This window comes from Ammodytes marinus (assembly GCF_949987685.1).
Source record: "Ammodytes marinus genome assembly, chromosome: 16".
Lineage (NCBI taxonomy): Eukaryota > Metazoa > Chordata > Actinopteri > Uranoscopiformes > Ammodytidae > Ammodytes > Ammodytes marinus.
This window is the reverse complement of record NC_137220.1, coordinates 29,060,731-29,076,811: the sequence shown is the minus strand read 5'-3', so window position 1 is coordinate 29,076,811 and position 16,081 is coordinate 29,060,731. Positions and strand designations below refer to the sequence as shown.

The 16,081-nt window shown below is 43.8% G+C and overlaps 1 protein-coding gene across 1 annotated transcript in view; it reads right to left on the bottom strand.

The window, feature by feature from the left end:
- Nucleotides 1-1,334: 1,334 nt before the first annotated feature.
- The window catches only part of rab11fip4a (RAB11 family interacting protein 4 (class II) a), a gene marked incomplete at both ends in the record, with an annotated part of 213,437 nt that continues 198,690 nt past the window's right edge, over nt 1,335-16,081 (bottom strand). Inside the window, 5 exons of the mRNA XM_080044274.1 lie at nt 1,335-1,451; nt 1,531-1,674; nt 12,883-13,029; nt 13,107-13,244; nt 15,545-15,626. Coding sequence (XP_079900400.1) covers nt 1,335-1,451; nt 1,531-1,674; nt 12,883-13,029; nt 13,107-13,244; nt 15,545-15,626 — 628 coding nt within the window. The remainder of the gene's footprint in view (nt 1,452-1,530; nt 1,675-12,882; nt 13,030-13,106; nt 13,245-15,544; nt 15,627-16,081) is intronic.

The following is a 16,081-nucleotide window of genomic DNA, read 5'->3' as shown; positions in this document are numbered from 1 at the left end:
AATGTGCGTACACCCACTTTTCTGGTCTACGCACGGTTGATAAATGAGGGCCACTGTGCCTAATCACACTGATGGCTGTGATGACAAACTTCTCATTTCATTCTTGGGAAAAAAGCTAATCACTTTTGAACTATTCCTTTAAGTGTTTGATGCTTCCACTGAACTCCATTCATCCCCATACAGTATGGAACTTAACTTGCAATTACAATAGCAGATTACAATGGTTTGAACCATCTGCTCAGCATTTACACAAAATACTATTATTTTTGACAACAATAAAACAAACATGATGTGAATACTGAACTATTGAAGGTATCAACAAATTGATTTTCATAGCACCATGATGGGAAGGAAACTAATGGTAACTACAAATAGTTTGTAGAACCATGCAATTGAAATGTGTAGAACAACTCTTCCCCAGTACACCAGGTGTTCATTAAACCTTTTATCAATTTATTATTTAGCTATGCTTTATACTTTCTTCAGGGCGAGGAAGTAAATATGAATACAGCGTGGTGTGCTGGAGAGGAGTTGTGCCACAGTTTCCATTGTGATCAACTTCCATTGAAGCTCACACTGATCGCCACTTTGTTGGCTGTGCGCTGTTAGAATCAATCAGTGCTAACTATTGAATACAGAGCTCTTCAATAATTAGCACTGTTTCAACAAGAAATTTATTAAGTATTCAAATATACAATTCTGAAACATTGGTGGATAGATTAAACATGGCACATAAAAATGTGTTTTTTTTCTAGTGGATATGAACATTGTTTGCTGTAGTGGTGTAGATATACATTTGTGTGTGTAATGAGTAATTACATTTGTGAGGAAGTTACAGTCAGTAGTGAACATTTAGGACATTCATAATTTTGTTTGAAGTTATAATCTTTGAGATTTTCATGAAATAAAATGTTTTTGAGGCTGTTAATGGTATGAAACATTTCAGCAAAGGCTATCCAAAGTATTTTGTACTTTTCTGTAATGACCTTTATATAGTTATTTTCCCTTAATGAAACTAATGGAAGTTGCTGTTGGCACGATGAAAAGGAGATCTATTTACTTTTTTATTGACCTTGTTTGGATGCACTGTAAACAAACACATCTGCTGCTCTTCTTTTGTACTTTGGACAAAGAAGCTACTCAAAGGGCACTTTCTTCCTGCAGAATTCTGGGAACTGAAGTATCAAACTGCATAATTAACCACAGGGTGAGTAAGTAGCAAAATCATCCAGGATTGAAATCTGAAGGATTATAATTTGAATGTACTAGTTTATTGTCAGGTCAGGTGATACAAGATCCCCACAACTACAACTACAAGGTTGTGTGTGTGTAGTTTAACTCTTGATCTCCAGGATGGAGGGGTTATGATCGAGAATGGCCAGAATGATTTTGTCCATGTACTGCCTGAGCCTCAGGTTGATCTCCTCCTGCTCCTTCAGAGCATCCACCAGCTGTGACAGACAGAGAGGGAGACATGAGAAGAGCAGTGGTCTGTAATCTCAGAATTACACTCACCAGCAGCACACATACCTCATCTCTGGATGCGTTGTCAATCTCAGCTGCCAGACACTGGGCCTTGGATGGACAAGCAAACAGGTTCTTAGCCTCATACAAACTCAGACTGAGAATCTGAGCGTTCAGGTCATCGTTCTGATCCCTCAGCTTGTGGTTCTCCTACCGAGACAAAAAGAGAAACATTTCTCTCAGGCCACTGTGTGCAGTACAGTATCAAGAAGGTACCAGATCTGATGGGAGTCAAGCTTGAAAGCAATTTAAATCTTTCATCAACGTCTTTTAAAACCTGTAGAAAAAAGCCCTACCACTCAACCATCCTCCATCTACATCTGTGGAGCAGATCCACCTATTCCAGGGGTGGCCAACCAGTCAGAGACAAAGAGCCACATTTTTTACTGTGTTACTGCAAAGAGCCACATCGTACACACGGGTACACACAGTGGCGATTCCAGGAAATTTTGACTGGGGGTGGCCAAGGTGGGCCACAGAGTTAGAGTGGGGTGGCCATCGCACCCCTGAATGAATAGCATGTGATATGCTGTACAACCAATTCAAAGATGATTTATAATCCCAAATGCCCAAATCATGTTAGTATCCATTGTAATGTTTGTCAGAAAACTAAACCCCTGAAGGGGGGTCTGGGGGCATCCCCCCCAGAAGATTTCTTTTGTGTTTTTAACATGTAATCTAAGCATTCTGGTGCATTCTGGCAAAGATAATAAAGGAAAAAGTCAATATTTATTTCAGCTCAGATGAATAGTAAAATTAGCAAGACAACATAACTTGCTAGCAGCCAGATGCCTAACAACTGCACAGAGGGACGGATGACCACTAGCTTTTGACCAAATATCTTGCTAAAAAAATAAACCTTTATTTATGAAAGTCAGCCCTTGCTAAGAACATGTTACACTCGCTAACTACAAACTTTAATTTTTTAATTCAGATTTAAAAAATCTGCTGGGACACGTGCCTATACACATGCATGGGTGGCACGCGTGTCACAAGCACACTTATGCTGTTTTCAAGACCTTTGCTGACCAGAGACCAGTTCTAGTGGCCACAGTCCTACCATTAATTTAGTAATTGAAAATTGCAAACTGATCTCATATCAGTGGATTGGAGTGTTTGTGTGATGAACTTGGCAACTACCTATCAAAACAAGTTAAGAAAGAAAAAAAATACATATCATCTCTGAACTAGGATACATATCATGAAAAAAATGTAATTAAAATAAAAAATAACATTTGAACTGGGGGGGGGGGGGAGAGGGGGTGGGGGGGCACTGGGGTGACCAGTAAGATTTCAGGGGGGGGGGGGGGGGGCGTTTTTATTTTCGCGGGGAGCTTGCACATGCATGCACAAGCATTATTTATAAAAAAAATTAAAATAAAAAAAACAGGGCCCCCAGATCGTTAAGGCCGCCCCTGTGATAATGACAGGACTGGACTCCTACAGTACTAAAGACGACAGGGCAGTCATTTTCAACAATGAACATTGTGTGCACTGCCTCACACACAAACTCTCAGTTCAACCAAGTCCACAAACAAAAATATAACAATTTAAAATAGCGTTTTTCTCTTACTATGCATGTTGCTTTGTGGGACTTACTTTTAGCATGGAGAGAGCTGAAGTGGCGCCGAAGATTTGAAGCCTTGAAATGCGCAAATGACACCTGGCATATAAGGCAGAATGGCCTGCCATAACGTTCAACAAAAAATATGATTCTCCCACTCTGTTTCGGAGCGAACTTGACACAAATAGTTTACTCACGGAAAACCTCCCTCCAAGCTGAGCGGGCAGTTTTATGTTGCGTCCGCACCAAACGTTTGCGAACGTTATGTTGCGTCCTCAATTAAACATTTGCGAACAGGCATACACATAGGGCCTACACATTAATAAAATTAAAAATTAAATAATAGACAACATGTAAAACGAACGCATGAAACTTTTGTGAACATGCACACACATAGGCCCACACAAAAAAAAAAGTATATAAAAAAAAAAAAAAACATTTATAATCACATCATTTGATATGAACTGAAGAGCCGCACGAAGCTGGGCAAAGAGCCGCATGCGGCTCGCGAGCCGCGGGTTGGCCACCCCTGACCTATTCCAAACCTGATCTCTTCAGCCCTAATCATGGACCTATTCTATATTAGCCATCCATATTCCTGGCTGGCAGCAACATGAACCATGTATGAGTGCCCTCTCTTCCTGTAATAGAGTGAGTTTATTACCTTTCCATATGTTGTTGTACTTAAATGGTTATTTGTAAGTTGAATGTGGTAAATGTTAGATATGTCACCTGTGTCTGCATTGCACCTACGAATAGCTTATTGTGTGCTATCTGTGTGCTTATCTGTTTTACTAGTTGTAGGACTAAGGAGATGCTAAGACTTGTTAACCTAATTGTAATATTGAATTTATGTAGTTTGAGTCAGTTTTGAATGTCTGTTGTACTCAAAATAATTAATTAAGGGTGTATTCACACCTGCCGTGTTTAGTTCGGTTGAAACAAACTCAGGTGCAGTTGTTTTTGGTGCGCATCTTGCAGGCAGGTGTGAATACAGCAATAGCACTCAGGGGTGGACCAAACAAGCGCTCCGAGACCCAGCTGAAGAGGTAGTCTCGTTGCGCTTCCTAACGCACTCTGCTGCAGTTCGTTTGTGTTGTGAATTTGGCCGGACTCGATTCGACCCAATTGCAGGAAGCACTGTGCCTTTTCTTTCTTTTCTTTTTTAATAAATCGCCGTCAGCTTCACATTATGGGAAAGTGTTGTTGTCGCCATTGTAAGGAAGATTACGTGTGGTTTGACCGGGAGCCCCGAGCGAATTTATAACATTTGATAGAAACGCGCAAACATGCTGATGTGTTCGAGGGAGCGTCTCCCGCACAGTGCCAACAGGTTCACGCTGCGCTTTGCATGAAGTGTGTGTTTCTATTTTTCTTCCCATGTCCCATGTTGACGGGACTGTCAATACGATCCCCGTGTCAGTTTGGAGCTGAGCTGCACCAAACTGACACCCAGCTGATAAAGAGCTAAATCAGCTCTGCAAAAATACAGTAAAAATTATGTTTCACATCGTAGGCTACAAGCCACATAACGTGGCATTGACATAGGGCTAGATATTATAACCTGATGTTTTTCTTCTTTATTTATAGGCTAGATGTAGGCCTTTTTTATTATTTTTAACCCCATATTATATCAATGATATATTTCGCAGTTTTTACTTAGTGCTTCCTGTTCTCTCAACCCAGGAATGTCTGTCTAATGAATGAATCCTCAGATCACGTGTGGTTTTGCTTCGTAATGCTGGTTCACTTGCAAAAGGGGCAATATGAAAGTGGACCACACCAAACAATACAAATCTAAATTCTATTTGGTCTGGACCAAAGCAAGTGAACTAGCGGACTTTCCCAGTGTGAATACACCCTCAGATTGGTAGGACTGCTCCTTTTTCTTGAGTACTATGTTTTGTTTGTTAAGTGTTACGGTCGGACAGGGAGGACACAGGTGCGGAGACAGCACTAGTTTAAGAAGGTTTATTGAACAAGAATCAGCTGGGTCGGGATCCGGGGGGGAAATCCAACTGTCCTGGGAAGGGTTCCAGGGAGAGAGCTACGGAGAATGTCCAGAGCTTGGGTGAGAAGAATCCAGAGCAAGCGGGTAGAAGAGTCCGGGGAAGGAGGTGCTCGCTGGTGCAGGTTGGAGCCGTGGGGAGTCAGACTGGGAGAGCTGTGGCAGGAGAACAACAAAAATGAGTATGAGGAAAAAATGCAAACGGAGCTGCAACAGGTAAGTAATGAGAAGTAGAGCTACTGACTGCGTGAACTGAAACTACAATCTGGCAGTATCTGGAAGGTCGGACCGGGTATATGAGAGGCGGTTGATTGGTGATTGCTGGCAGCTGTGAGTGCTTGAGCTGACTCCCCACACACCTGCTCCAACCCTGCAATAAGCCAGACAAGCAGAAGGGCAAAAAACAAAACAGAGACAAAGAGGCCCAGGCAGGATCATGACAGTACCTCCCCCTCAATGAGAGCCTCCAGGCGAGCCACCGGGTTTCCCTGGGTTGTCCCGGTGGAAATCCCTAATGAGGGAGGGATCGAGGATGAGCTGGCGGGATATCCAGCTCCTCTCCTCCGGGCCATACCCCTCCCAGTCCACCAGGTACTGGAAACCACGGCCCCGGCGCCGAATGTCCAGAATCCACCTGACCGTGTAGGCCGGGTGGTCGTTAATAATGGGGGGGGGGGGGGGAGGGTGGAGGGGGATTTCCTGGGGGGCACAGAGGGCTGGTGGAGACAGGCTTCAACTGGGAAACGTGGAATGTGGGGTGTATCTTCATGGACAGTGGTAGCTTGAGTTTTACAGCTGATGGATTAATGACAGTTTCTACCTCAAAAGGCCCAATGAAGCGTGAGGACAGCTTGCTAGACTCAGTATTGAGTGAGATGTTCTTCTTTTTTTTTTTTTTTTTGGAATGTGTGCTCTATGCTTGATGTATTTTGTTCTTGCTTAAATTCTTTTTTTTTGAATGTGTGCTCTATGCTTGATGTATTTTGTTCTTACTTGATGTATTTTGTTATTGCTTATGTAAAGCACCTTGAATGGCCTTGTGTCCGAAATGTGCTCTAAAAATAAACTTGCCTTGCCTTGCCTTGCCTTTGACGAGAGCCATACCTTCTGCCCCGGTGTGAATAGTGGTGCCGGGACCCGGTGTCTGTCTGCCATACGCCGATTGCGTTCGGTGGAGCGGAGCAGGGCAGCGCGAGCGTCCCTCCAGACCTTTCCGACAGCGTCGAAGGTGGGCCCGGACAGATGGCACCGCGATGTCGCCCTCCTGCGCTGGGAACAGAGGGGGTTGATATCCAAGAGAGCATTCAAATGGAGACATACCCGTAGCTGCACTTGTCAGGGAATTGTGGGCGTACTCCACCCATGGGAGGTGAGTGCTCCAGGATGACTGGTTCCTAGCCGTGACGCAGCGCCGCTTCCAAGTCCTGGTTGGCCCGCTCCGTCTGCCCCTTGGTCTGGGGATGGTAGCCTGAGGAGAGACTGACAGACGCCCCTAATTCACGACAGAAAGCTTTCCATACCTGAGACACGAATTGTGGAGCAAACCTGAGGAGGATTGATGCGAGGACTTACTGCGGGCGCAGACAGTGCAGGCGAGGACGAAGGCACGGGTGTCAGCCTCGATGGTGGGCCACCAGAAGTGTCGCTTGGCCAGGGACAGGCTGCGGTTAACACCTGGGTGGCAGGAGAACCGTGAATTATGCACCCACTGGAGGACCTTGGATCGGACAGCACTAGGCACGAACAGACGGCCCAGCGGACTGGTTCCAGGATCCGGATCCTCCCTCAGCGCCTCTCGGATACGTGCCTCAATCTGCCACCTGACTGCTCCCACAACACAGCCAGGGGAGACGATGGTATCGGGGCTGGGAGAGCCGTGGTCAACGGCAAACTGTCGGGACAGGGCGTCTGGCTTCCCATTCTTGGACCCCGGTCGAAACGTGAGCTGGAAGTTAAATCGACCAAAGAATAATGCCCAGCGGGCTTGGCGGGAGTTGAGGCGCTTGGCGGACTGAATATAGGACAGGTTCTTTTGATCAGTCCAAACAACAAAAGGGATCTCCACCCCCTCCAACCAGTGCCTCCACTCCTCGAGCGCTAGCTTAACAGCTAGTAATTCCCTGTTGCCAACGTCGTAGTTGTGCTCTGCTGGTGACAGACGTCTGGAGAAGAAGGCACAGGGATAAAGCTTCCGGTCCTCCGGGGAGCGTTGAGAGAGGACCGCCCCTACCCCGGAGTCTGAAGCGTCGACCTCGACCACGAACTGCAGAGCCGGATTGGGGTGAATGAGAATGGGGGCTGAAGTGAACCGCTGCTTCAGCCTCGGGGTTCCAAGAGAAGGGAGCAGCCGGGGAGGTGAGTCTAGTGAGGGGAACCGCTACTCGACTATAATCCCTGACAAACCTTCGGTAGAAGTTGGCGAAGCCCAAAAAGCGCTGGAGCTGCTTTCGGGTCGAGGGTTGAGGCCACTGTGCCACCGCCTGTATCTTCACGGGATCGGCCCTCACCTGCCCTCGCTCTATGATGTACCCCAGGAAGTCCACGGAGTCCACATGGAACTTGCACTTCTCCGCTCTAACATACAGCTTGTTCTCCAGGAGTCACTGTAACACCTGCTTCACGTGTTGGACATGTTCTTCCTGTGAACGAGAGAAGATAAGTATGTCGTCCAAGTACACAAACACAGTGCGATTTAAGAAGTCACGGAGCACGTCATTAACCAAGGCTTGGAAGACAGCGGGGGCATTAGTGAGTCCAAAAGGCATAACCAGGTATTCGAAGTGGCCGAGGGGGGTCTTAAATGCAGTCTTCCATTCGTCTCCCTTCCGAATGCGGACAAGATGATAAGCATTGCGGAGATCGAGCTTGCTGAACACTGTGGCACCGTGGCACCGTGGAATCCTTGATGTATTTCTCCATTGTCTCTCGTTCAGCCTGGGACAGGTTATACAGACGACTGGATGGCAGAGGAGCACCTGGAAGAAGGTCAATATCACAGTCATAGGGCCGGTGAGGAGGCAGAGAGAGGGCACGTTGCTTACTAAAAACCTCCCCCAAACTGTGATAAGCAGCAGGGACTTCAGACAGGGCAGAGGACTAAGGTTTTAATGGGACATTGGCGCCCTCCGCTGGGGAAAGGGCGGACCGCAGACACGACGAGAGACAATAATCACTCCAGCTCTGAACACGACTAGTAGCCCAGTTGATGTGGGGATTGTGTAGGTTTAACCAAGGCTGACCCACAACTAAGGAAGTGTGAGGGGAAGAGATAATGTGGAACTGGATTACCTCATGGTGATTACCTGACAGGACAAGGCGAAGGGGCTCTGTGCGATGGGTGACCCGTGCCAGCAGCTTCCCATTTAGTCCCTGGGCATTGAGAGGAGTAGGAAGCGGTTGAGTGGCTATGCCTGCCTTAGCAACGAAGTCAGCATCCAGAAAACTCTCGTCAGCTCCAGAGTCCACTAGAGCGAACAGTGAATGGGTTTGTTGGTTACAGGAGAGTGTAGCTTGTAGTTGCATACGAGTTTGGGGGAAAGTTAAGTACCCAATTGTGATGTTTGTTGTTTAATTGAATTGTAATTTGTCTTTGTATACAATTTTTTGGAAAAAAAACATGACCGTTAGGAAACATTGTCCCTCTCTTCATTATTGATGATGATGTACGATGTTGATGCTCAATATGCTCTGAACCTATTGCAGTAATACAGTCTATTCTACCATTGGTCCTTCGAGCTGGAGTCTTAAGCAATGCCATGGCTGAAGGGGAGCCCTCTCAGCTCCATAATGTTCTCCGCACTCACTGCCTAACAGTTAGATCTATGCCATAAGGGGAAATGCATGATTGTGGCAAATGTGGGCTAGGATGGAGGTGTTTGGAAGTTCAAACTATTTTTTTATTTGAAAACGGGCTTTTGGCTATATGGTTATACTTTGAAATAAATACAGAAGCCTAGGCAAGGTAACCATTTTAATGGCATTTAATCGACTAATCATGGATAGAGGAAGCGTTCGCCAAAATTCAATATCAGGTTTAAGTTTATCAGTCATAGCACTGTAGTTCTTTCCTATCAGAAAGCCTTAGAAGGAGGGGTGCAACGGATCACAAAAGTCACAAATCAGATCGTGTCACGGTTTCTGAGTCATAGATCGGATAATTTTTGGATCAACAATAGCAAAAAAGGCAAAGATAACAAGACAAATATGACTTTGCTTTCAATTACCTTTGTCATTTTATTTTAAAAATCCACAGTGAATTACAAAATAACCTGTGTCCAAAAACGCTATTTTAAACTAGAACTGCAAGCAGTTGTGAACGGGGGCCAAGCCTCCCACGCGACTCGGGATCGGGGTCGTCGTCCGCGGCGCCGGCCCCTCGCTTCACGGAATCCGGGGATGTAAAGTTTTTGAATGTGGGATGTTTGGTTTGGGAGTTATAGACCAAAAGGCAAAAAAAGCGCAGAGAAAGATGCTCAAGTGTGTTTTTGGCGCCCCCTTTTGGAGCAATTTAAGGAAAAAGTAGAACCAACCTGAGAACCATAGGACAAACACATGTGTGAAGTTTGGTGATCGTTTTGGATTTAGGAGCAGTTTGGTACAAGGTAGCTAATGTGCAAATCTTTAAAGCGCTACCGTTTGGTCTTCCGACGGTCGTAGAAAGAATTCTTTAAACAGCTATTGCTCGTGGGAGTCGGTAGAGCATAATGCTTTTGGTTTCGTCCAAATCGGGCAAAAACCGTAGGAGGAGTGTGTTTTGGTGACTGACACAGTTTTTGCGATGTAGCGAAAAAAAATACCATACGAAAATGGGCGTGGCCTATCTCAAGAGATGCAGCTGACTTGTGGGCATCTGTGGATATAACGTGTTTGACTGTGGGATGTTCGGTGTGGAAGTTATAGCCCCAAACGCGTTTTCTTTGCTTTTTGTGGTTTTGGCCAGTGGCGGCTCGCCCATGGCGCCGCCCTCCTTGAGCCATATCAGCAAAAAACGAAAATATAATAATGAATAATAATGATGTTTTTTTTTGTTTTTTTTGTATTAATAATCATAATTTATGATTTCAATACAGTTTTTACCTGCATCTAAGTCTGAATGTCATTGTACAATCAGCGTCTGTGCTCTGTACCGTCACTCTGGGGCGATGTCGGGCTGGTTGAAAATCGCCCCCAGCGCTCTCATAGACATCAATGTAAAACTTTTTTTTTTCAAACTGCAAGCCTCGCAATGCAATCTCTATGGGTTCCGGGGGTGCTCGCCCTAACGTGTTGTCGTCATACGTACAGTAAACAATAAACCAATTACAGTGACTGATACAGTCACATGTCCAGTATGCAGCCCAGAGCGGTCATATTCAAGACCAACACAACTTTATATCAACTCAGGCTAGGCTGGCAAGCTACTTACTTGATCGGACTCGGACTAGGTCTTTCCCAGACAAAATGTAACCATCAAGCAAGTATCTACCAAGATGGATTGGGGGATCTTATAAACGCGGATTTTCACGGGGCTCGTTTGAACGGCTAACGAGGCTAGCAGGATGCTAATGCGCTAACGCTCTGTCCTGCTGCCGCTGCATGATGATATGGACTGTATACTGGCTTTTTATCCATCCTGATGGCAGCACAGAGACCGCATGGATAACTTTGGGTGTCACCCCTATGCATCATCTCTCAGAAAAGGTAAAACAAACATTAAACATCAATCTGCATATACGAGCCAGCGCCGTTCAACAGCTGATCGGCTATTGAACGGCGATCAGCTGTTGATCGTCGTTTAGCTGACAGCTGCTTTCACCGTCCGACATAAACCCGCCTACCAAGTGCTGTAGACAGTAGTAACCCAAACCAATGTGATGATTAGCACTGTTAATGTTGCACATGCTATGCCAGCATCCATTTTTGTCTCCTAACTTTTAAAGGAAGCCTATCTGAGGAGCACACTGGTAGATGACAAGTTATCTGTGATGGCCACAGCCGGATAATTAAATCATTTTAGAGCTAAAATAATTTTATTCAAGAAATTAACTAACTTAATTTCCAAAAATACTGTACAGTGCAATGCTTGTCTAATGTTGCCAGAGTGGTTATGCCAGATGAACAGGAAAAACAAACAGTTAAATGCAATATGACATTGTCATATGCTATCTGATTTAGGTTAATTTTGGGTCATATTTCCCATCATGGCAACAATTGCCCCCCCTGAGATTATTGTCAGGAGCCGCCACTGGTTTTGGCGCCCCCTATGGATGACATTCGCAAAACCACGTTAGATGGAAAGATGCAGCTCAATGTACCAAACAAGTGGATGTCAAGTTTTTGAATGTGCGATGTTCGGTTGGGGAGTTATAGCAAAATCAAATTGTCAACCTCTCCATTGTAAAGACACTTTTTTGAATTTTCCCGCCGAAAGACTTAGAAAATGGCGAAAACAGACAAAAAAATTGAAAAAATATTTTTTTTTAATAAGTCCGGCCCACATAGGAATTTCTTGCCCATATTTTTTCCATAGGCTCAGGTATGCCCCATGATAGTCTCCCTTCAGTTTCAAGAAAATCCCCCCCTTTTTTTTTTTATGGAATTTTCGCGAATCTTTAAAGCGCTACCGTTTGGTCTTCCGATGGTCGTAGAAAAATTATTTGACCAACTTTTGCTCGTGGGAGTCAGTAGAGCATAATGCTTTTGGTTTCGTCCAAATCGGTCGAAAACTGTAGGAGGAGTATGTTTTGGTGACTGACACAGTTTTTGCAATGTAGCGAAAAATGTGTATATACGCAAATGGGCGTGGCCTATCTCAAAAGATGCAGCTGACTTGTGGGCATCTGTGGATATAAAGTTTTTGACTGTCGGACTTTCGGTGCGGAAGTTATAGCCCAAAACGCTTTGTTGTAGCGCCACCTAGTGGCTGGGATGTCTGAATTTTTTTGTCTGCGTACCAGGCACGGACCTGGATGAGCCATGCAAGTGGCATGTACCAACCCTTTACGGTTTGGGCTGCAGCACCACTTTTACGTAAGGAATAATAGGTTGCTCTGCAAAACGCGGTCCCAGCCCTACTCGGGCTTGGCCCCCTAAAGAAGAAGAAGAAGAAGAAGAATCCCAGCAAAAACAATAGGGTTCCCTGCCCAGCAGGGCTTGGGAACCGCGTTGCTCTGCAAAACGCGGTCCCAGGCCCTTCTCGGGCTTGGCCCCCTAATAAAATCTTCAAATATTTATAAACAAAATAAAGAGCAAAACGTGGTTATAATCCTGCTTCTTTTAAGCATTAATAGAAGTGACTGAGTGTTCCGTGGAGAGAAAAAGATAGGCAGACAGAAAGAGCGAGGAGGAGACAGCTTTATTATATATATATATTTTTTTTTTACTTTGAGTGATCCTCATTGGCTTTAGACTGACTCCTGCTGTCTGCTCTGTGAGGCTCGAGCTGATCCGATCAGCTGTTTGACATGCAACTGAGATGAAACGCAAGTGAAACCTAAGTAGTTCCTGGGTGGGATGACTTAAGGTGGAGCAGCCAAATATAAATTAATAAATATTATTACTCAACACAATTAATGAGATGTGTGATTTGCATCTCTAGCCTACAGTAGCCCACATTCTTCACTCCTCTCGCCACTTAATGTTCCGTATTACACATGCGTCGATCACGTGCACACAGCCGGATTTTTTTTTTCATATTCACCCAATCCGCAGTTCACGTGCGCGCCGAACCTTGAGGGTTGGTGACTATCGCCACAATACAGAAATATTGTTCAAATATTTCAAAATTAAATCATATCTTCACTTAAACCTGTTTGAGTCTCTTGACTTCATGTTCCATTTCGATCTCTCTGGTCTTGGCGTTGTACTCGGCCAGCCCCTTGCCCTGCCCTGGATGCTCCATCTCCAGCTTGAAACACTGCAGATATTCCAGCTCACGGCGGAGATCATCAATCAACTGCAGAGAAAAGATTCAATGAAAAGGACCTCCTAAACATTTCACATGTCAGGTTTGTGTTGTGTAGAGTGTCTCACCTCCTGCATGGCCTCTTTCTCCTTTTGGAACTCATGGCGGTTATGCCAGAGCTTGTCCATTATCTTCCTGTAGAGGTCCATCTCATCTTTCAGCCTCAGACTTGTGTCCTCCAGCTTATCTGTCATCCTCTGCTTCTCCTGAACAGGAAAAAGGCCAGCACATCGTAGTTGAAGGATGGCACAGTAATTCACAATTAAAAAAAAAAAAAAATTAACAGCCAAACACAGAGTTTAAGAATAACCCTGGTTATTACTAGTTTGGGTAACACTTTACAATAAGGTACACAAAATTGTAGTAGCTACTACATACCTACTACATAGATATGTGTTACCTACTACATAGGTTTTTTTTTGTGTTACCTACTACATAGGTTTTTTTTGTGCTACCTACTACATAAAAACCCCTATGTAGTAGGTAACACAAAAAAAACCCTATGTAGTAGGTAACACAAAAAAAAACTGTTAGGTAGCACAAAAAAAAACCCTATGTAGTAGGTAACACAAAAAAAAACCTATGTGTTAGGTAGCACAAACAAACCCCTATGTAGTAGGTAACACAAAAAAAAACCCTATGTAGTAGGTAACACAAAAAAAATAAACCCTATGCAGTAGGTAACACAAAAAAAACCTATGTGTTAGGTAGCACAAAAAAAACCATATGTAGTAGGTAACACAAAAAAAAACCTATGTAGTAGGTAACACAAAAAAACCCCTATGTAGTAGGTAACACAAAAAAAAACCTATGTGTTAGGTAGCACAAAAAAAACCCTATGTAGTAGGTAGCACAAAAAAAAGAAACCCTATGTAGTAGGTAGCACAAAAAAAATAAACCCTATGTAGCAGGTAACACAAAAAAAACCTATGTGTTAGGTAGCACAAAAAAAAAATATGTAGTAGGTAACACACAAAAAAAACCTATGTAGTAGGTAGCACAAAAAAAACCCTATGTAGTAGGTAACACAAAAAAAAACTTATGTGTTAGGTAGCACAGAAAAAAACCCTATGTAGTAGGCAGTGTTAATTTTGGCAGCAAATTCTGATTTAGTCTTAGTCTTTTGAATATCACACCATTTAGTCTTAGTCCTATTCTAGTCATCTAAAATCTTTTAGTCTTAGTCTAGTCTTAGTCTACTAAATATAAGCAGATTTTAGTTTGACTAAATATACAGCGGACTTCGTCGACTAAGTGTTTTTCTTCATTGAATGGTATTAAGGTTTGAATATGCAATACAGACAGATTTAATGGTTGTAATACAAAACATGTATTCTATTTCATTAGTAATAATCTCACATAAAATCAGTGTACCTGACTGGATAGAGGGGAGGGGGGGCTTTAAGAGCTTGTGCCCGGGGGTCCATTATCTCATGATCTGTCTATGAACCAACTGGATTCCACAGTCTTTTTTCTTTTTGCGGGGAGCATGCACAAGCATTATTTATTAAAAAAATAAAAATAAAGAAAATATTTTAAAAAAGTGGGGGGCCCCACACTAGGTCTTGAAACGGGCCCCGAGATCGTTAAGGCCGCCCCTGGGCAGCAGCAGCAGCACGCAGTTGAGGTGCTGATAAATTTGAGCAACTGCGCCTTCCTTTAAGCAACACTGCTGCCGCTGTGTGTGTTCGGACTTCTTTTGCATCAAAGCCTTTTAGATAATACAATTAGAGGTTTTAATTGAACGCTGTCCATGCGTCGGAGTTGATTGTAACTTAAAAACAGAAACTAACGGACGGAGGCGGCAGTTTCACATGGCTCTGTGTATTCAAACTCGAGACAGAGCCTACTACAGACAGATCGCGGAACTTAGCCTTTCCCCTAGACATCGTTAACGGGCAGGATATCCCTGACTATCATTTTTGTCCATCATACCGCAGAGTTTTTCAGCACAGCGGCTCACTCCACCCGCTCACACCTGCGCGGTCTCCCGTCGATTTTCACCGACACAGCAGGGTTGCATTCGCTGCTTTGCACTGATTGGATTTCTTCCCAACTTGTCCCACAAAAAGAGTAGTTCTGATTGGATCTCTTCTCCATTCGTCCCGCCCTAACAGTTTCGTCTAGTTCCTATTCGTAGACTATAGTGTCAGTTAAATTAGTCTCAGTCTTCGTCATCACATCTGCCTTTTTATTTAGTTTTTATTTAGTTTACGTCCGTGAAAAAGGTTCGTAGACGAATATTTTTCGTCATAGTCTTAGTCTACGAAATTAACACTGGTAGTAGGTAGCACAAAAAAAAACCCTATGTAGTAGGTAACACAAAAAAAAACCTATGTGTTAGGTAGCACAAAAAAAACCCTATGTAGTAGGTAACACATATCTATGTAGTAGGTATGTAGTAGCTACTACAATTTTGTGTACCTTATTGTAAAGTGTTACCCTAGTTGGTGTCACTTTTATGTAGTTAACCATTATTTCTATTATTTTAGTGAATCACACTCACCTGGTCAATTTTCTCAGTCTGAGACTTAAGTCTGCACACATTTAACTTCATCTCTCCATTCTCCTCTTCTAGCAGCTGTACCCTGTGTATGGAGACGCGCACGCACGCACGCAGACAGACAGACAGGCAGACAGACAGACAGGCAGGCAGACACACACACACACACACACACACACACACACACCTTCAGTACAGAAGCACACATAGCTACTGTAGAACTTTGGAGTACCTTTAAGTCTTATACAAGACTAGTTCACTTTTAGGTTATAGATTATCAAAGTGGTAGCGCCATCCTTCCACAGACAGAAAAAGCTCTGCAAATCCAGCGATATACAAGTGTCAGAATCAGCTTTAATTTGTCATTGCACATTTACAGGACAACGAGAATCTGTTTACAGTTATACTGTCAGAATAATCTTAATTTTATACTCATGTGCTTTTTAAACTTATACACTTTTGTATAAGTTTAGTAACTTCACATTCATTCACCATTTACACAGACACAAAACAGCACTGAGGCAGGCCATTTCAGTAGGT